Here is a 21,689-nt window from a genome sequence, read left to right as displayed (position 1 = left end):
TCGTTGTATCTTCCTTGTTTTTAGCTCGATTTCTTTCAAACCACAAAAGGTTTGAGGTTCAATAGTTAACCTATTCACCCACCGATTTTCAGCTTCTTCCCATACGCGGTTTAATCTGTAGACGTGAAAACATATTGGCGTTATTTTTCGTGAATAATCGCTCATAACTCTTTGCCTGTTTATCGTATTCCAGCCAATGTTGGTACCGAGATGCGCCTTTATACCCCCCTTCTGTGTGCCAAATTTCAAGGCAATCGGATATGGCGTTCGCGTTTTATAGCAGTTTTTGTAAGTGTGCGACAAAAGGAAGAAAAATAAGAAGAAAAAAAAACCGAAGAAACTAAGCCAATTTTTGAAGTCGCATATCTTGGGAACGCGTAAAGCGATTTTGCTCAAATTTGGAATGTGGAGTGCTGAAGTTGGAGGGAGTGTTCACAGCAAAAATTGTCTTGTTTCGTCAAGGAAGCACAGAGCTACGGAGGTGCGAAAATTGCATTTTCTTTCTTCTTGTCAATATACTCACAGGTGTTGCGCGCCGGCTTCTTGGGCCGCACGACACACTACCGTGTATCTTGATTCCTGGAAAATAATCAACACTTACAACCAATCACACACCCTGTTGATAGGCGATGATTGGATTGAGGAATCCGTAGTTAAACAGAACGGTGCTTAACTTTAAGCATGCGTGTAAGGAAGAACAGTACTCCCATATATGTGTGTGTGTGTGTGTATCTGTGTGTGCGTGCGTGTGTGTGTGTGTGTGTGTGTGTGTGTGTGTGTGTGTGTGTGTGTGTGTGTGTATTAGATAAAGCACTGCCACGTGTGCTATACGGGAAATATAGCACGAAAAAAGTGGGCGAGAGACAAATATAGTACGAGGCGAAGCCGAGTGCTATATTTCATCTCAAGACCACTCTTTGAGTGCTATATTTCCGTATAACACAAGCAAAGGCAGTGCTTTATCTGGTATAGAGAACTATCAACTTGAGGTACACACAAGACACATGAAACAATTAGAAACTCACAGAGTAGTGTTATCATCCATAGAATAGGCATTGCACCTATGTTCCGCCTGTGTTGCACCGTGCTGCACCTTCATTAGTCGTTTTGTGAGTCTAGTCCGTCTTCTCAACTACTAAAAGTTTTCAGTTGTGGTACTTTAATAAGCATATTTCTGTGATATTCCTAGGACTTATTCATTTATGTGAACAAAACGTAGTAAGAACGTTCACTGCTGCTGACCATCATCAAAATCTTCAAGTGTGTCTATAAATTAAATCCAGTGGTTTTGTTCTCACTGGTTGGGTTGACTGGTCAGCCAGTGCAGTCAGGATATCGGCCTACACTGGCTTGGTTGATTGGTTGTACTGGCCAGAATGTGAGTGATTACTTACTCAAAGTAGGCTATCAGCCTGCAAAATAGACCTAGCAGTTCTATTACTACCTGATATAGAACTGTGGTCTATTAAAGTGTTCTATAATTGCCCAATATAGAACACTTGTGCTTGTATGGCAAATATAGAACACTTTTTTGCTTTGATCCTCCCACACAAAGTTATGTATATATATGATGTAACACTTTCATACCTCAGATCAAAGGAGCTTCCCGGGCTACATTTCATATTGTAGCCCAGCTAGCCAGGCTACATACGAAATGTAGCTGGCAATTACTGGGCAGTGATTATATAGACGGTAAGACAGAAATCAATTGTGGGGACTCACATGATTAGGATACACGATTTGGATTTCGCCATGAAAACCACTCAGGCAGAGAACGTTTTGTTATCCTCACCACCCTACAAGGTGAAAAACATTGGACTAAGGTGAGAACGAGTGCTATAGCTTATTCACCAATCATTTCCACACGTTTTCAAACATGGACATGCCCCCATCACGAAGCTACCACTCTGCATGGAGTAACCACTCTACAAGAAAGCTTACCTATCTAGGCCTTTAGTGAACTCTGTACTTTTTCCATAAACGATTCAATAGCTCTGATTAAAACATTAAACTCACGTAACCGAAATTCTCCGTGATATCTCTAGGATATGTCCGTTCATCGTAACCTAGCGTAACCAGAGCCCTGTACAGGCTATCAGCCTAATAAGTGTTACATATTAGCTGTAACATGGGGCATTCAGGCTTTGTCTGATACATATGCCCTTGGGCCTGCGACCCCCGGGCAGTCAGGCATACATATTGGGCAAATCCCTCATGCCCGTGTTACAACTATTACATATATATATATATATATATATATATTATGAACTCTTGGTACTACTGTAAGTTGATTTTTACTACCTTACATTTCAAATTCCCATTATAGGCCTTATACTATAGAAAGAACTCACGGTTAATCTACAGTGACGTGTGGAGTTATGGATGTGTACTCTATGAAATATGGAGTTTGGGATGTAAACCCTTTGAGGACTTTACTAACACTGAGGTATACAACCACCATAAATTGTTATATTTTAACATGCAATCTGACATTGAAGGTAGTGAAGCTAATTGACAGTGGATATAGACTCCCACCCCCTCCTGGTTGTCCTAAAGTGATGTACAGAATGATGATCAAGTGCTGGTATGTGTACAATTTTATTATTAATATTATTATTTGTTTGCACTGTGCAGAAATCATAGAGATGATTATAATGTACAAGGATAATTACTAAAGTTATTACAAAAATTATCCAGGGAAGGGTAGTTAGCTATATAAGGGTTAATCACAAAGGGGAGTAAAATAAACTTTATTCAAGTCAATCATTAGTTTGCCTGCACGTGCAATCTTTTGTATGAATATCAGGAGTCTATGGAGTATGCACAACAAAACATGTAATTCCCTAAACAGCAAAATTCAAACTGTCTGTAAAAGCAACTTTTAAATTCCTAATTATTACAGTAAGTTATACAGAGGTGCACACACTTGAATACGTAACATTATTATGGAAACAAAGTTGAATAGCACAATAAAGGAATAGTAGCTCAGAATTGTAAAATGGCTTTTGGCTATTACTACCGATAAATAAATTACTCTAGTTGACTGCTGTAGTTTTTGACATCCTTCATATTGAATCAGTGTCATTCCCTTTACAACTAGTCTGAAAATAATTTTAAACATTAAAACATGGGAATAGAGATCGTTGAAAAAAGTAAAGAAACAAGAGTCAAACAAGCCAGCATGTTAAACACACAGAGATCTCTATTTGGACTCAAATAAACATTTATACAGAAGCATTCTCAGTACTTATCTGCCCCTGATATATATATATATATATATGTACCACTTTCACACCTCACTTCAAAGGGAAGAGAGGGTGTATAAGTATATGTTAAAGTATAGCCGCGAGTGCTATATGAAAAATAAAGTACGAGGCGCGCGGCCGAGATGCTAATAAAGCACGAGGCGAAGCCGAGTGCTTTATTAGCATCAAGGCCAAGCACCGAGTACTTTATTTTTCATATAGCACGAGCAAGGCTATGCTTTAAATGATTTATGGAACTTTCTAGTCGTGTAGCTTCACCATACACTAGGACTCGTAATTAACAAGCGTTGCACGAACTATTAGCAGCCTGAACGCACACAAACTAAATTAACAAAGTAACTCACGCGTATTTCACCATAGTTTGGCATAGTAGACGTTCATTGCGTCTTTTGGCAGGTTTTGTTCGCAACCCACAATCGATTCTATTGTGAGTCACATGGTGAAGTATTTCCGTGATATCTCCAGGACTTGTCCGTTTACATTAACAAACGTAACAGCAACGTTACCTTCTCCCACCCATCATCGAAGCATTTAGGTATGTCTATAAAAGCAATCCAGTGGTGGAACTCGTATTGGCTGGGGTGATTGATCACTCAGCGCGACGAGGCTATCAGCCTTCACCGGCTTGGGTGATTAGTCGTACTGACGCGAGCCCCGTAGGCTATTAGCCTACACTAAGGCACGTGGGCAACTGTGCTTTATTGCCCAGAAAGAGTGCTTTATTGCACCGCAAAGAGTGCTTTATTCGTTCTGCCCACAAAGAGTGCTTTATTGCACCGCAAAGAGTGCTTTATTGAACGAATAAAGCACTCTTTGCGGTGCAATAAAGCACTCTTTCTGGTCGATGAAGCAGCTGGCCGGCTAAGAGTGTACTTTATGAAATTTAAAGTACACTTTTTCCTTTGATCTCGCCCACGCAAAGTTCTATAAGTGGTATAATATCAGTGCTCAGGAATGCATTAACGAGAAATGGAGGTAGTATATACAAATTATATCCCTCCTCCCTCCTAGGAGGAATATAACTTGTATATACTACCTCCTATTCTCATTAATGCATTCCAAGCATTCTCAGAAATCATCTGATTTCTTTGATGAAACTGTGTGATCTCCTCTGCTTTATTATAGTGACACTTCACAGGATCGATAGTGGGTTTTAGTTTTGTAAAGTAAACCAAAGCATAGATCATGGACTTGGAGAAGAAGATAGTTCATTGTTTTACTAAATGAAGAAGGTCACAGGTTAGTTTATATTGATCATGTTGCATTCAATAGTCACTGGGCGTAGCGCTTAATTGATTTGGCCATTAGTGTTACTAGTATTCACTACTTTAGTTTATTCATGGCTAGTAAAAGTAAGTACTTTAGTGCACTTGAATCATATTTATATTGCTGTTTTGACACCTGGCGCGATGTCACACACTGTAGTTACTGGGCGTGGCGCTTAATTAGCTAGGCCATTATAGCGCTGTAAACATATTCACTGCTTTAGTTTATTCATGGCTAGTATAGTAAGTACTTTATAGTGCACTTAAGCTTCGTTATGAGCTGTTCAGCTTGTATTTGGGCTTCCTGTGTTTAATTGCGTATCCACAATCGAAGCGATCTGCATGCTCATGACGATACACTTACGTTTGGCCTCTCGGCAGTGCCTTACCGTTGCTCTTACGACGTTATCCACAATCGAAATTCACATGGTCCCATATAAATACACTCGCAAAGCATTTCTGCAGTTTCCATGCACACTTGCAGGTGAGTCACCCAAGTGAAATATATTAGTTGTAACATGGGCACTTGTGATTTGCCTGAAATATACGCACTCGCACTCGGGCTGCGCCCTCGTGCTTGTGCGTATATTTCAGGCAAATCACTCATGCCCATGTTACAACTACTACATATATATATATATAAAACTACTGCATTTTACTTAGTCTCTTGCAACCATATTCATTGAGTCCGAATAGAGATCTTTACATGCTGGCTTGTTTAACTCTTGTTTCTTTACATTTTTTCAGCAATCTTTATTCCCATGTTTTAATTTTTAAAATTGTTTTTACACTAGTTTGTTTATTTTTTATAAATCCTGTTCCTTATGGTTTTGATCGTGATTTACTGGATCAAAGCACCAAATTTGGTACAGTGACTTCTTAGGGTATACAGAGTGATTTCAGAAGGGGTGCCACCATGAACTTGCCCTGCACCCCTTTGTACGACAGCTATGTTGGACAATTCGCAAAATTAAAACCTATTATATTTACCCTATTGAATAAGTTGTCTTTTCCTTAGCACATTCCCAATTTTAATAAATCCTTTTTGTGAGTGAGCAGTTCATAACATCTTCATAATCAGTTTCATCGAAATATTATGGCTCTGTATAAAGATACATAGCTTAAGCAAAACTATAATACATTTAGCGAAAATTAAAATCGCTAACATTTGAACACGGTTATTCATGAAGAACTTTCAAATATTAGCTTGTTACTTATTTTCTATTGAAAACCATGTACATGTTTCCACCACAATGGCTAAGCTCTGCACACAGAGCACCACCTGTTAATGATACAAATAAGTAAGGTACACGTTGCTTTTCTCTGCTTTCCTCACTCTGTGCAGCAGCTTCATTATTGCTTCTTCAATCGATGTTGAAGGTACTATTTTACTTATTGAACTAAAAGGGTCCGGTAAAGTACTACTTTCTTTAGTTCACAGACTCAGTTTTGCTGGAAGTACTTAAGCAGTGCCATAATCTTGTCACACCCTCTAACACATTTTACATCACATTAACATATCAGCATAAATAATTGTGTATCATAATAATACTAGAATCCCTGTGTTGATTTGTAGTCAATGGTTATAAACATGTTGTCTATAGGCATCCTGATCCAATGTCAAGACCACAGTTTGGACAGATCACAAAGTTACTAGCTGGTAATGGTAACTACCTGTTGGGTTGGTCTGATGAGGATATACAAGTTGCTGGTGAAGATGGTATGAAGTTGGGAGCTCCTTTGGAATGTGGCAACAATTTATACCTTAACTTGCAGCAGATTTACTTGTAGTGAACCATACAAGAATCTTTAGAGATTCCTATATTTATATTATAACATGTATAGATTGATCAAACTAAGTGATCATGACTATAGGTATAACTTTAAAAGAAAGTGTATTGTGGTACTTGTATACACATAAATTCATATGTCCATATGTGACCAGATTTTACAAAACCGATCCAAATCGTACATCAGGCAAAATCAAACTAACACCACCAGTGGATAGCTACACTATCGTACTACTAGTTTTGACCCTCAGTACTACTCAAACTACTCAAGGCTGGTTTTAACAGACGTCCTTTCTGGGTGGTGTGGAGTGCTCAAATGGCGGTTTCAGGCCTTGTGAAGGACCTGGCTTGGCAAGAATCAGTGATTTACTGGTAGACAGCCTTATAATGTTGGCCAGACGTTTTCTCTGTTGATTTTGCTGCATATCAGCCACTAAGGAGCTAGCACAGCCCTGTAATCTCGTGTCTGGACTCCAATCATGGTCTGCCTTCATTTTGAGATCTATCTCTTGCCCTCCCCGCCACCCTCCACCCCTTTGAGAGCACTCATGATACTACTTCGCTCGTCCAACTGCTCAGATTTTCTATCTTATTTGGCGGGAAACTCTACAAGCAGCTACAAGTACTGGAAGTGGCCTGAAAAGTAACAGATTGATGCATCTTTTGTGTAAATTTCATACACATGCTTGCTATCCTTGGAGAGTTATGCTGGCTTCAATTCTGTAAAACCGTTTATCTCGAAACTTCTAATGTGCGATTTGGATCGTTTTTCCAAAATCCAGTCACATATTGTCTTGAACAGTTACTGCGCTATTATGCTAACAATAAAGAAATAAGTATGCACTTTAAATGTAACAGCAATCAGGTAGACTAGATGGTTTCTCCCAATGTCCTGTGCTGCACCTTCTACATAAATTTCATGACTGTCATCATCTAAAAGCCAATATGGCTTGCACTTGTATCTATCTGATATCATACTAGAAAATGCTTAAATGAGAAAATTTGATACAAGCACTAATATTGAGTTATGAACGGCTTGGTCTGCCTAGCTGTTTGCCAGCCTGATCACAGTTGTAAGACTAGAAAACTAAACTACTATGCTGTGCATGTCAAAATAACAAACTTCCTTGTGACATGTGTGTTTTCTGGTTCTGACAAATATCTGCCTTTAGTGCCTTATCTCCAAATCTTTCATGTCATCTTCTTCATGTACCATTTAAGGTATTGAAACTTGGCAAAGAATTATTTGAAGCTATATAGTATAGTTTATATTAGTCAATTGCCAGTTACTAAAATACTCTTATAAAGCAGTCACCCATGCAAATACAACAGTCAGGTAATTTGATAGATATTCTGATAGAAAATAGAGTCACAGCCCACAAAGATCTATTAATACAAGTGCAAAGAATAATTAAGAATTTTACATTATAGCAAACACAACTTGAATGCTCTGTTGTGTTGTGGCACCTGAGTGAAGCATTTCTATAAATTCTGAATTCCATAGAACCACGCATGCATTTCGAAGTCTAACTTTGGCCACCAAATTGTTGAATATGATACTCTTATGGGGACCTTCCTACATACCTGACAGTCAAAAAATAGTATAAAGTAAAAAAATTATTGCATTTATTAGCCTTTTACCACCATACCATGACGGTTTAGACACTAAAAACCTCTCTACTACCTGTATCAAATTTTCAAAAGCACCTATGATATCAAAAATTAATTTATTCCATCCACTTCAACTACAAAAGATCACACAAAAAATTATTGCAGCATCATACAAATTGTTATTATTTTGATGCTGTATAGTAATTAGTATAGCTAAATTATGTAATTAAATTTTGCTTATTATATGGAGCAGCTTTTATCATTATAATTCACAATAATTATAGACCACAGTTTGTTGTTGTACTTTCACAGTCTTTTGACAACTCCACACAAGAAAAGTAGTGTTAGTATAGCGGCACAACCAAAAAATTGTGCACTTTTTCATAAGGCCATGAAACTTTCCACATAAATAGTAGTCCTCAATACATGTATTTTTAGATATAGTGCCATCGCTGATTTGACCTTTTGGTGACTTTTACGACCATTTTTGTACAGAAAATTGATCATTTTTGTCTTTACCTCCCTGAGGCAGTAATTAGCATGTTAAAACATGGTACCAAACAAAAGATCTAGCTGATAGAAACAACTTGGCTTTTATTTGAAGTCAATAGGTGATTTCATTCTTAAGTTATGAGTATTTTTATTAGCTGCAAAATTTGATAAATATATGCATAATTATCTGCCCACAGGTAATTCACACCTCGAGGGCAGGTAAATTTATCAAATTTTGCAGTTAGTAATAATGTCCATAACTTTGTAATGAAATCACCTATTGACTTCAAATAAAAACCAAGTTACTTCTATCAGCAAGATCTTTTGTTTGGTACCATGTTTTAACAAGTTAATTACTGCCTCAGATCAATTTTCTGTACAAAAATGGTCGTAAAAGTCACCAAGGGTCAACTCAGCGATGGCACTATATCTAAAATTACATGTCATGAGGAGTACTATTTTTGTGGAAAGTTTCATGATTTTATGAAATTTTGGGGGCTACGCCGCTATACTATGTTATTAGTAAGAGTCCGATTGGTCTCTAGCCACCATACCATAATAAGGATTTGTGTGACTTGCAGTGTTCTTCTCATCTAGCTTTTATAGGATCATGTAATTAAGTCTGGGCTTTGGTGTCTTGCATATTATTAGTAGAAAGTTTTGATTCCACTCTGTCCAAGAATGTGCTCTCTTCTTTATCCATTCCTGCATCTCCTAAAATAAACTACAGGCTGCTCTTGATGATTAGTTATTTACATATAGCCTTTGAATATATACCTCACGATCAAGCACCTCTGCATGCTGTCTCTCATGATCATTCTTCTGGCACTAGCAGTGGCTGGAATTCCACAACCATGCATCATTAGGCTTGGCCTTTTACACATAAATTTGACATCACTGTTTGGGTGTTCCTCTGTTTCCCTTGTCAACAATTTGTACATGCTTATCTCACATTGATCAATTTAGTGGTCATATATCTCCTTAGTTGTCCACATAGTATAGTGGCACAACCAAAAAATTGTGCACTTTTCATAAAGCCATGAAACTTTCCACACAAATAGTAGTCCTCAATACATATATTTTCAGATATAGTGCCATTGGTAATTTGACCTTTGGTGGCCTTTACTGCCATTTTTGTACAAAAAATTGATCATTTTTGTCTTTAACTCCCTGAAGCAGTAATTAACTTGTTAAAACATGGTATCAAACAAAAGATCTTGCTGATATAAACAACTTGGTTTTTATTTGAAGTCAATAGGTGATTTCATTCTTAAGTTATGAGTATTTTTATTAGCTGCAAAATTTGATAATTATGCATAATTATCTGCCCACAGGTAATTCACACCTCGAGGGCAGGTAAATTTATCAAATTTTTCAGCTAGTAAAAATGGTCATAATTTTGTACTGAAATCACCTATTGACTTCAAATAAAAACCAAGTTATTTCTATCAACAAGATCTTTATTTTGGTACCATGTTTTAACAAGTTAATTACTGCCTCAGGGAGTTAAAGACAAAAATGGTCAATTTTCTGTACAAAAATGGCCATAAAGGTCACCAAGAGTCAACTCAGCGATGGCACTATATCTAAAATTACATGTCATGAGGAGTACTATTTATGTGGAAAGTTTCATGGTTTTATGAAAAAGTGCACAATATTGCCAATTTTGGGGGCTACGCCGCTATACTAAAGTGCTGAAGCTAGATCTGTAGGTATACCTGTCTGTTTAAAGTTGCTATATATAAAAAGTATATGTTTGAAAAGGTGCAGAAAGGAGAAAAATCCATGACTGGATCGGCCCTGGGCAGCCTTGAACCTGCAGCCATCCGATTAATGCTCTTTACAGCATCAGTTATAAGCCCATGCATTGCACGTAATTGCTGTGTAGGGATCTATTGAGATGAAACAAAGATAATGAAATTTATATCTTGCTGTTGTCTAATGACCAGTAAAGATCATTACAATAAAAACAAAGAGATGATCACTTAAAGCACAAATTTAATACTTAAGTATGTAGCAATAGACCCGATACTTCCAAGGCATCGTGGGGGTGCCTGGTTTCTGGTCAATATTTTTTTGTATATATAGTATGTACTGGATTCTGAAAAACAGCTATAAATGAAAAGTGGGTGTTTTCTTAAGACAATTAACACTTCAGCGACCAGATGATTAGTGCATGGTGACAGTAGAAGTGTTAAAACAGGCACATGTGGTTTGGCTCCATTACAAGTGGGTTGCAATGAACAGTGCACTTTTATGGCTTCATCATAGAAAATGTGTAGTGGAAATTTTGATTGACCACAAATATTGTGTCAGACATTTGAGATGATAAAATATTTTAGGAATCAAGCAGTGCTACAAATGAGCCAAATTTCAAGATCATGTGTAATTGAATCCATAAGTTACTAAATATTCTTGAGAATCCAGCTCAACGCGTATATACTATAGTGTATCATATTATGATACTAGCTGTACCAAAAAAATTATTTTAAAAGTGTAAGTAGTGATACATGTGCTAAAAGCAGTGTAAAAAGAGACATGTATACTATATGTATGTGGGAATTTTAGTGTTGAACCAACAAAAATGTTATACAATCATGTCAGTTATATCTAGCACATCATGCTGCACATGGCTCCCTACTTCATAAAGTTTGAATACTGCAGCAACATTACTAGTTAAGATCAGTTATGCTACATAAATTCTAACAGTTCAATTGAGATTATGCTTAACTTTACTATGTACGTACATGACAGAGTGGTGGATTTCTGTGGTTTTAGTCCCTTTAAACTCAACAGTCTATAGCTAGCTAGCGTTTTGTTATTGTTGTGTTGACTATTTAAAACACCCTATATGCCACTAGTATACATGGACTAACATCCATTATAACTCACTTTACTGTAATCATACAGAGCAATCATGATCACCTGAGCTAACCATTGCAACAGTGGAGCAATCAATGCTCTACAGTCACTTGGTTTTACTTCACAGTGTAAAGTATTAGATGTACTGTGTTTATAAACTACCATAGTTCTTTTAAATCCCCCAGACCTCTTCATTTTTTGTAACACTAAGTTTTCAGAAACCCTCTTCCTAAAATCCTTAGCTGACAAAATGTATGCTGACAACCTCTGTTGTATAGACTGACTAACTATGTATTAATATAGTGAATTGCTGTTATCACATAACATAATTTATGGTGTGCTTGCCACATGGCGTCTGTCTCTTACAATGAATTTTGTCAGTCACTTTTTGCTTAAGAAAAGGAAAATGCTGATTTCAGTAATACCAACAAGTGAATCAGAAAATGGTAAGTCAGTCTCTTCCTATATAATTGTCTTGGCAAAGATGTGTCACATGCATCTATTAATATTATAGTGTTTCACTAAGGAGGATTTAACATAATTATTGTTCTCAGTATCAACCAGGCAGCTGTCATTCAACAATTACCAACATTACAATAGCTCCAGCCATAGCATTTGGCAAACTGACACAGCTAAACCGCACCAAAGTTCCTGGGTCCTGAGGGTTGGCCTCTTAAAGAGTCTGCACAAGAACTAGCTATATATTCCTGTGTCCATCCTGTTTAATAAGTCTTTGGAGTGCTCAACACTACTAAACTGCTGGAAGGAAGCCCTGGTAACTCCAGCATTTAAAAAGGGAGATTGTTCTCATATTGACGATTAGCGTCCTATTAGTTTGACTTCAGGCCTTATTTTTATTAGTTTAACCGAGAGGTAAGGTAAGTACAGAAGGAATCAAGGCCTATAGGGGTATATGCCACCTAGACTTGGTGTTGGTTTCCAATAATTCCAGCTATCTGTTCGAACTAACTATCGCCACCAATACTCAACAATATTATTTGGCCACTAGAGCTTGGAAGGAAAATCAATAATAGCTGTTTACAATATGACCTTCAGCTTTCTGGCTTAGCTATCTGTTAATCTCATTTCCATCAAGATTGCCATTTTATGCTGGACACAATTGCCCAAGTGGCCAATGCTTGTGAAGTGATGAAGAAGACTATAAGATCCCAGGTTGCTCACATTGCTGTCTCCTGCTCATACAGGATTTTTAATTCTAGAGCTTCCCCAGACTGGGATCTATCAAACTGAACTCTTCTGCATGCCATGTTATTGTAATTTAATATCTATATAATAATTCTGTAACTCTTTTCCGGCACTGTCCCGTCGTTCTTGGTCGGATTCCAATCGGATCGGTACCATTCAAATCTAAAATTTGAGGCGAATCTTTTGATCCGAGATTGGTGGCGATTCGTTAAACTGCGGGAAATATCCTTTAAACCACCGTAGCTACCCGAGGAAGACACGAATGTGTCCAAAACTTTCTGTAGACCTTTATCGTGTTACCAGTCTTCCCCATCCCAGCTTACACCAGACGTTTCTCTCCCCCTGTGGACGACAGAACGAGAAACAGAAAATCGAGGCCATGAAATTTTTAAACAAAAACTCCTCCCTGGTTTTTCCCCCGATTAGCTTCAAACTCGCTAGACCAACTACCCGTCCAAAACAATGTGTCATAAGGTGGTTTTCGTGTCTGTCATTACGTGCTAACCTTGGTTGCGAGATACTTATCACTGTCAATGGCCATTATAAGTTTACGATACGCGTGTACGGCGTTCCGGTATACACGCGTTGCCAATAGAAAATCAGATGACGTAATGGTCTAAAAGCTTACCATGAAATAGGATCAATCACTTTTTCATGATTTAACCAATCACATCAACTAATTTGATCATGTGATCTGGTGTGTACGCTATCATCCGGCAACTAAAAAAAATTTTTTTAACACACCCACCAGTATAAAAGGAGAGTTTCGTAGTGGGAGTGGCAAGTCTACGAGCTATGATCGGGCTACTTGACAGTCTACATAGGGAAGACTCGCCAGGAATACACACTCTGCACCCTGCTGTGCTGTCCACTACAAGGATAGAGAAATGTCAGCTACTGCGACACGAATATAAGCAGGTCAGGGACTACAGACAGAACTAAAACGGAGGATTACCAGCAACACCACTGTAAGGGAGAAGGAAACAGTCGTAGTAGGGGTGGCAATTTAAGGAGCTATGATCACTCCAATCAGGCTACCTAACAGACTAAACAAGGAAGATTCGCCATTATGAGAGATGAATAACGGAAGATTACGTTCAACTACTCTAATAAAACATACATCTACCTTACCAGGCTACGAATCGTGGACAACATCATGAAGTGACTGTTGCAGTCTTCAATGTGTAGGGAGACATTAGATACGTTTTCATTCCTTGGTAACTCCACAGGGACAGCTGAAACTTCTAGAAGCTCCGTTGAACTACCCTAATAGAACATACATCGCGATATCTATACCCTAATAGAACACACACAACCTCTCTACCAACAGTCAATCTCTCTCTCAACCCCTCTAGCTTCATATGAAGGATTCATCTTGGTAATGCACCTTGATTCAGAAAGCAACAAAAGAACTCTTCTCTATCCAAATCCACATGGTTGTGTTGACCTTGCTCAGTACAGCTGATAAACTTGAATACCCATACTCAATACTGTACTGCATACATGCTTGGTCATGCGATAAGTAAACATTACAATACCATGATAGGATGTAGAAATGGAACTACAATTCAGTTACTCAAAATTGACTACATAAATATACAAAATGCAAGTTGAATTAGAACATAGCTCATTGTGGTGATGCACCAACTATTGGTAAATTGATCCTCATATCACACTCAAAGACTTTATGTTAGTTCATGCAACATCATCAAAATGAAGTTGAGTACATCCCTGCCATTCAAAACTAATATTTTTCATGTATGTGCATGGTTGTAATGGGACACATCTTGATACGCCACCTTCACGAGAACTGTGTACTGCATGAATACTGTACAGATGTGCAGAAATTCCAGTGCACAAGGCCACCAACATTACACACAATTGAGGAAATTATGTATGCACATCAGTAGCTATGCGTAATCATGTCTTTGTTGGTATGTAGTGATGTGAAGTAATGTTCAAATTTAAGTGTATTCACACAATAGGACATAACAATTGTCTTAGTATCACGCGCATTTTGCGCGGGTACCACTAGTTGTAAGTATTGCCAGAGCTTACACCGGTGATACCCACAGGGTGGACGGTAAGTCTGTTTGAGCTGGCTTACTGTCCACCCTGTGGGTATCAGTGCATGGTATATACCCCTGAGTCTAGACCCCTGTAACTATTTATGCTGTATCAGTGTTTATTCTAGGGCTGTTAGGGGGAGAACTTTCCCCCCCTAAAATCTCAAACTCACTCCCTAAAATTGTGAGTGACTACTACACTATACTTAGGTTATAAGCTTGTTTTAAAATGACACATGAAACTTATTTAAAATGCTCTCAGATTCAATCTCAGAGTGGTTAATACGTAAAATTTTCCCAGGTTAAAAATTGCAAATGCAACATTAAAGTGCTCTCAGATTCAGTATTAGATCAATTTTTTAAAATTTCCTATATAGTATACAACTAACAAAAATTCATGCATATAGTGAATTAGTGATGGCTATTCAATATCGGAGAGCCCAAGTTTACCCAGTTTAGAAAAAATAGCATGCTTAATTAGCTCTCAAAATCGTGCTTAAATTCAATCTCCCCTAGAAAGTGTAATTTTGTTAAAATTTCTGCTTTCAAAATAGCATGCACAGCCAGCACAAATACCCCCAGGTTTAATATTTTTAAAAACCTGATTTTTAAAATAACTTGTTTTGCTATGACCATGAAAATGCCCTAGTATTAGTAGTATTAGTATTAAATTATGGACAATGTACAATCATTACAGGTAACTTAATAATAGGCTGAGGGCCTTTTAGTCTGTCCATATCCAATTTGATGCCAGTAATTATCTAAATTGTTCTTAAACTTATTTAAACTATCTGACGCGATCACATATAGGGGAGGGAATTCCACTGATTTACAATTCGGTTAGTAAAGAAATTTAATCTTGGGTTGATCCTGGAGTGGTGCTTAAATATTTTCTGATGATGTCCTCTAGTAATACTGTCAACAATGGTGAAGAATGGGTCTGGTGAAACTCTATACAAATGGTTAACTATTTTATATACATCTATTAATTCACCTCTTTGTCTTCTACAAAACAAAGAAAGTAAGTCAAGGTGTTGTAGTCTTGTTTCATATGGTAGTTGTGCTAATTCTGGAACTAACTTAGTGGCTCTCTGCTGTATCCGTTCTAGTTTGTCAATGTTTTGTGCTAAAAATGGGTTCCAAATTGAGACACAATATTCTAGGTGTGGGCGAACGTATGTCTTATATAGTATCAAGAATGATTCTTTAGTCAGGTGGGTAAACGTTCTCTTTATTAATCCAAGGGATTGCATAGCTTTAGCCGACGCTTTGTCACATTGTAGTGCGAAGTTTGGCTTAGATGTTATCCACACTCCCAGGTCCTTTTCTGATGATACTATACCAAGTTTAGTATTTGTCCCTTCATCATTCATATAGTATTCATAAGGTGAGGCATTATTTCCATACTTTAAGTGCTTACACTTAACAACATTGAAATGCAATAACCATTCTTTTGCCCAATCACAGAGTTTGTCCAGATCATTCTGAAGAGATAATGCATCACCAAAACTTGTTATCTGCTTATAGATCTTTATATTGTCGGCAAACATTTTGATCTTAGATTCCACTAAGTCAGGGATATCATTAACATATAAGCTAGATAAACAGAAGAGGTCCAAGCACTGAGCCCTGAGGAACACCGCTGTCAACAGGGTACCACTTAGATGTCTCGCCATTCACAACAACTCTTTGGTGTCGGCTGCACAGAAAACTGCTGATCCAATTTAAACAATCATTTGCTATACCATAACCCCTTAATTTGATTAACAACCTTTGATGGGCAACACTGTCAAAGGCTTTTTTAAAGTCAAGAAATACTACATCAACATTATAACCTAGATCAATAGATGTTGTCCAATCTTCAAATGTTTCAAGTAGGTTGGTGAAACAGGATTTCCGGTAAGTGAATCCACGTTGTTGGATGGAAAAAATTTTTTGCATGATAAAAAATCAATCATTTGGTCTCGAATGATTGACTCTAATACTTTACAGGCTTGAGAAGTTAGACTGATTGGGCAATAGTTGTTAGGTAAATTTTTTTGACCATTTTTGAAAACGGGAGTTACATTTGCCAGTTTCCAATCCTCGGGAAGTTGTTCTGACTGCAATGACTGGTTGTAAATCGAACAAAGGGGCTTACATAAGTGTTCACAAAAAGAAGCAAGTATGTAAGGATGTATCTCATCAGGGCCTTGGGCTTTGGTGGTTTTGAGTTTTGAAAGTTTATGATATACCAGTTCTTCAGTAATGACAAAATTAGGGATGTCTTCATCGACTCTCCTAGAAAAATTGGGGAGTTCCTGGAGATCTTCATGAATAAAAACTGACTTAAAAAAGGAGGCTAGAGCTTCTGCAGATTCTTCATTTGTTGTAGTTGTTGACCCATCAGGATTTTTATTCGTACCAATAGAATGTTTTACCTTTTGCTTTTGCCTAATATATTTATGCAGCTGTTTTGGATTAGATTTAAGTTCAGATATAATAGATTGATTCATGATCAATCTTGGCTTTGCGAATAACTTGTTTAATCTTGTTTCTCTGTAACTGATAACTGCGAAGGTCACTATGTGACTTGGTACTAAGGTATTGTTTAAAGGCTGCTTGTTTTTTCTTAATTTCTTTATGAATACTCTTCTTGAGCCATGGTGGTTTATTGTTTGACTTAGTAGGTTGAAGGGGAACAAATTTACTTTGGGTATCCAATATGATGTTCTTGAAAGTAAGCCAATTATCGTTAACATTGTCACTAGATAGAACATTTGCCCAGTCGATGTCAGTAAGGAACTCATTCATCGCTGGTATATTAGTCTGGTGATAATTCCATTTCTTCCTTACAGGATTGACAGTGGTTGCATCAAGATAGCAGATAACATTCCACAACAAAACTTCGTGGTCACTACTACCTAGGGGAGATAAGTGGTTGATAATGCTATCTTCTATCATTTCTGGGTCTGATGTAAATACAAGATCTAGTAAGAAAGAATTCTGGCCATGTCTGTGCCTGGTTGGTTTGGTGACGTGCTGAGTTAAAAATCCATCCTCACATGCATTTAAAAAGCTGGCTGTTAGTGACTGGTCACCTTTGAGAGTTGTTATTGTGGCCCAGTTTATATTAGGGAAATTGAAATCTCCCATTAGCAAGCAATTGGAATATCCATCATACTCTGAAATCTTTGGAATAAGGTTGATTATTTTAGAACTGTTTTCAAAATTAGAGTTTGATGAGCGATAAACAACACCCACAAGCATCTGGTCATTGTTTCTCAATTGGATGGTACACCATACAGCTTCATATATATTTAAGTCAATAAGTGGGGTACATGATTCAGACTGTAATGAGTTGTGAACATACAACAGAACACCACCACCAGTGGTGTTACATCACATCTATACAAAACATAGTCATGTAAACCTATCTCAGCATCACCAATAGACTCATTACACCATGATTCAGTTATAGCAATTATCTTGGGTCCAAGGGAGTTCACCAGACTTGTAAATTCATCCATTTTATTCACAATACTTTGAGTATTAATCCGCAGTAGACAAGGGAATTTAAAAGCAACATTATGTGGTAAATTATCAGGTAAGGTTTGAGTAATTATAGGGTTAAAACTATTATCAGTGCATGAGGGGGGATCTAGTCCTTCCTCTGCACTATCTTCCCGTTGTTTATTTTGTATAACTTCCCATCCTTATTCATTTCTTTGAGTTTCATGTGTAATTGGTGGTAGTATTTAATTTCAAACATCCTAAGTTTTAAATTATGTCTTGGAAGACATCCACCCATGCAGATATTGTATAGTTTTGTGGTATCATACGTACAATGATGATCAATACTGATCTCACACAAATTGTAAAGATTCAACACTTGATATGCAGTGCATTACTAATAGAATATGTATACATGTAGGTAGGGTCCGCAATCCGAAAAATCAACTTTCACAAATCAATCCCCCTACCATTGTGGGATGTTCATTGTAGTATCCCATTGCTAGATCCACCATGAAACCGGAGGCACGATTGTTGTCTTCACAGAACTATCGATTTTAGTATTTCGTGAGATGCAAAAATTATTTTTAAAATTTCGTGCTCTACACAAAGAACAGGATAGAACTTGCTGCTTAGCTAGGTATTATCTAGAGTTAATGTAGTTAAAAAGTACGCACAGTAATAAGCAAATGATTCACTGGGTTACCGGCACAGGGTTGCTTTCTCTCAAAAATCAGAAAACAAAACACGAATTTTCAAATTCAAAGTGCCCTACCAGCCAAGATAAGAAAAGCCAACTCTTCCTCATAGTGATGTGATAAGGTTGGATGCATAGTCTGTCTATGCTGTTAGTCTGGAAAGGATCTGAGACTTCTCACCATCTGGGTGAAGAACGTCAAAATTTTCGTGCGTCATTTCAAGGGATTCTCTCAATGGTACCAAAGGGTGGGGACTATTCTACGGAACGGAACGGAATGATGGACTAAACTGCGGAACGGAATGCTTTCTCAGATTGAAGCTTGCAGCTTACCATTACTGTACAAGTTATCAGTGGCACTTCCAGCAGGTAATCAAACGTACCCCAAGAAAGATAAAACGAATTTAAGGATCGATTGTGGGTTCTTGTTGGTTGTCATTAGTAACGAAGTACTAATTGTGGGAATAGCTGACTCAGTGATTTCATCTTCGGATATATCAAGTAGGGAACTTAATGCATGACTTGTTTTTACTAGTATGTGAGTTATTTTTACTTACTTGACTTTAGAATGTACAGTCTGAGGCCCAACCTTTCTAATCGGCATAAATCAGTATGTGTATAGCTACACTACAAAGGAAACAAGTGTGGTGACAAGCTGAATCAAGTAGAATCTAAAGGAATTTTGTGCAGTGTGTGAGGAACAAACATTCAGATACCTCAAGGAGGCTATATTGTGTGAACATCAATGATTCATTAACAGAGTAGTGGACTATTGTCAGATATCTCAGCCTGAGTACTGAGTTGAATTCTGGATGGGGTCTATTATACAGAATGGAATGCTTTCTGAATCAACTTGCAGCTTGGCTAGCTGCTATCATTGCTGAAATTGCATTTTATCAGTGGAACCTCCAGGAAAATGGAATAGGATAATTATAAAACATTAATTAAGTGATTGTTTAGGTAATCATGACTTTATTCAGTTCAATAAACAGATTATATGGTTGATTGAGTGAGGTATCACTTTCAGAATGTTCAGACGACCAGTGATGAGATGCATGGATTCATCGAATTATTGTTGTGGTTGGAGACATTAAATATCCAAAAGCAAACTGACTGTATAATATTAATTCACTTTCTTTATATTTTCTCAATTTTGAGCCTGTATACAAATAATTGAATTTTCCTTGTCAATAGAAATCCTAGAATAAGATGGGAGAGAAACTTATCTTTGTTTACCTATACTGTACAACCAAGAGTTTGTAATACTGATTTGTATGGGGGAGAGTGTCTAACTCTCAGTATGGCCTGTACAAACACCCTGTGTAAAGTTCACCTTTCATCAAATCAACACCTTTACTGGGGGATAGAAAACTGTTGATTAGAGTTGCTGAAGAAGGTAAAGCCTTTGTTCTGAAATAAGGCCGAGGTGTTACTTTAAGCAAGGTGTTTGGTGAATGCATTCAAGTTAGACACTCTCCACCTAATTATGAACTCTTGGTACAACTTCAAAGGAAATGAAGAAAACATACAGATGAATCAATAAAATCACTACAGTAAGGTGAATTACAGACTAGTGAGATCTTGGTTAATTAATGACAGTGGTTGGAGATTAAGTGTGGTAGCTTCTTGCTCTTGAATATGTTGCAAAGTGGAAGTACAAATCAAAATGGGATATCAATTTCATTATGAAAAATTTGTATACATAAATAATCTAGCATTACTATTTCATTTGTCCTCCACTTAAACATGCTACAACAGTACTAGTGTCAGTACATTGGCAGTGAGTCTACCTTGAAATCTCAACTCTAGAGTAGATCCAACACAGGACAGCCCGCACTGTAACAAATACATGTGATCCCATTGTAATTTCATGGACCAGCTGGACTGGGAATCACTTGAAAATAGACGAACAAATTTAACCTGTTTTGTTTGAAGTAAAGCATGTGAAATGTTACACTTAAGAAATCCTAGGATTCTTAGGTAGTATGTAATTAATGTAAGTGTTCCATTTCAGGTCTGACTAGATACATTGAAATTACACACACATCCTGGTCCAAATCACGTTTGCCTGGTGGCTACGAGCATGGTTTCACATGCGGCTTATAATAGAGATTTGGCTGATCTTGGAGTTTTGACATTTAGCCTGATTCAAGGCTAGCAGTCAGACACATCCTTGAATTGTGCAATAGATAAAATCAGCTCACTATTGAATACAGCATTAGTCCACTGCACCAGCTGTTAATATATAAATAACTCCATGCATACACTTCAGTGATGTTTGCAGAATATACCCTCCTTGCGGTATGCCAAAATATTTGCTCCTCACACACTGCACAAAATTCTTCAAGTTTTAATTCAGCTGGCTCTTTCCTGTTACCAGTATCTTCCTGCTTGCTTTATTTATACACTGACTTATGACTTGAAAGACCGGCCCAGACTGTTTTCTAAAGTCTAAATAAGAAAAACAGCTCACATAAAGTTCCCTTCCGTATGGATGAACATCACTGATACAGCTCATCCCACAATAATACTTCGTTACTAATGACAACCAACAAAAACCCATAATCGATCCGTTAATTTTTTTTATCTTATGTTTAACCACCCACTGGAGATTCCACTGCTAACTTATAAGGGAAGTTTCAGCAATGGTAAGTTGCAAGCTTCAGTTTGAGAAAGCGTTCCGTTCCGTGGTTTAGTCCATCATTCCGTTCCGTTCCGTTCCGTTCCGTAGAATAGTCCCCACCGTACCAAAGTGCTTTCCAGTACTTCTGATGCCACACTGGTCACTTAATTTTGTTCAGAATGATGATAAATGATGGTTCAAAACGTTTGGTAGTAGTAGTAGTTGGTATTTCTATGATTTCATATGATGTGGTATACCAGCAGCTCACCAGGAGCTCCACCCAGCTCGAATCAAAAATGAAAGATTTTGTGCATTTTTC

The 21,689-nt window shown here is 37.4% G+C and overlaps 2 protein-coding genes across 2 annotated transcripts in view; one reads left to right on the top strand and one right to left on the bottom strand.

Moving 5' to 3' along the window:
* The window catches only part of LOC136248586 (CUB and sushi domain-containing protein 3-like), a 31,188-nt gene extending 24,730 nt beyond the window's left edge, over positions 1-6,458 (top strand). Inside the window, exons 17-19 of the mRNA XM_066040354.1 lie at positions 2,327-2,446; positions 2,499-2,584; positions 6,136-6,458. Coding sequence (XP_065896426.1) covers positions 2,327-2,446; positions 2,499-2,584; positions 6,136-6,322 — 393 coding nt within the window. The 3' untranslated portion in view covers positions 6,323-6,458. The remainder of the gene's footprint in view (positions 1-2,326; positions 2,447-2,498; positions 2,585-6,135) is intronic.
* An 8,953-nt stretch (positions 6,459-15,411) lies between these two features.
* Positions 15,412-16,234, bottom strand: LOC136248585 (uncharacterized). Its single transcript, XM_066040353.1, has 2 exons — positions 15,553-16,234; positions 15,412-15,509 (listed from the first exon to the last, which is right to left on the bottom strand). The coding sequence occupies exons 1-2, from the start codon at positions 16,232-16,234 to the stop codon at positions 15,412-15,414; spliced, it is 780 nt and encodes a 259-aa protein (XP_065896425.1).
* Between the last annotated feature and the right edge of the window lie 5,455 nt (positions 16,235-21,689).

Source organism: Dysidea avara, chromosome 3, assembly GCF_963678975.1.
Source record: "Dysidea avara chromosome 3, odDysAvar1.4, whole genome shotgun sequence".
In the NCBI taxonomy this organism is placed as follows: domain Eukaryota; kingdom Metazoa; phylum Porifera; class Demospongiae; order Dictyoceratida; family Dysideidae; genus Dysidea; species Dysidea avara.
The sequence above is the reverse complement of the archived record's forward strand: the minus strand, read 5'-3'. Positions and strand labels throughout refer to the sequence as shown.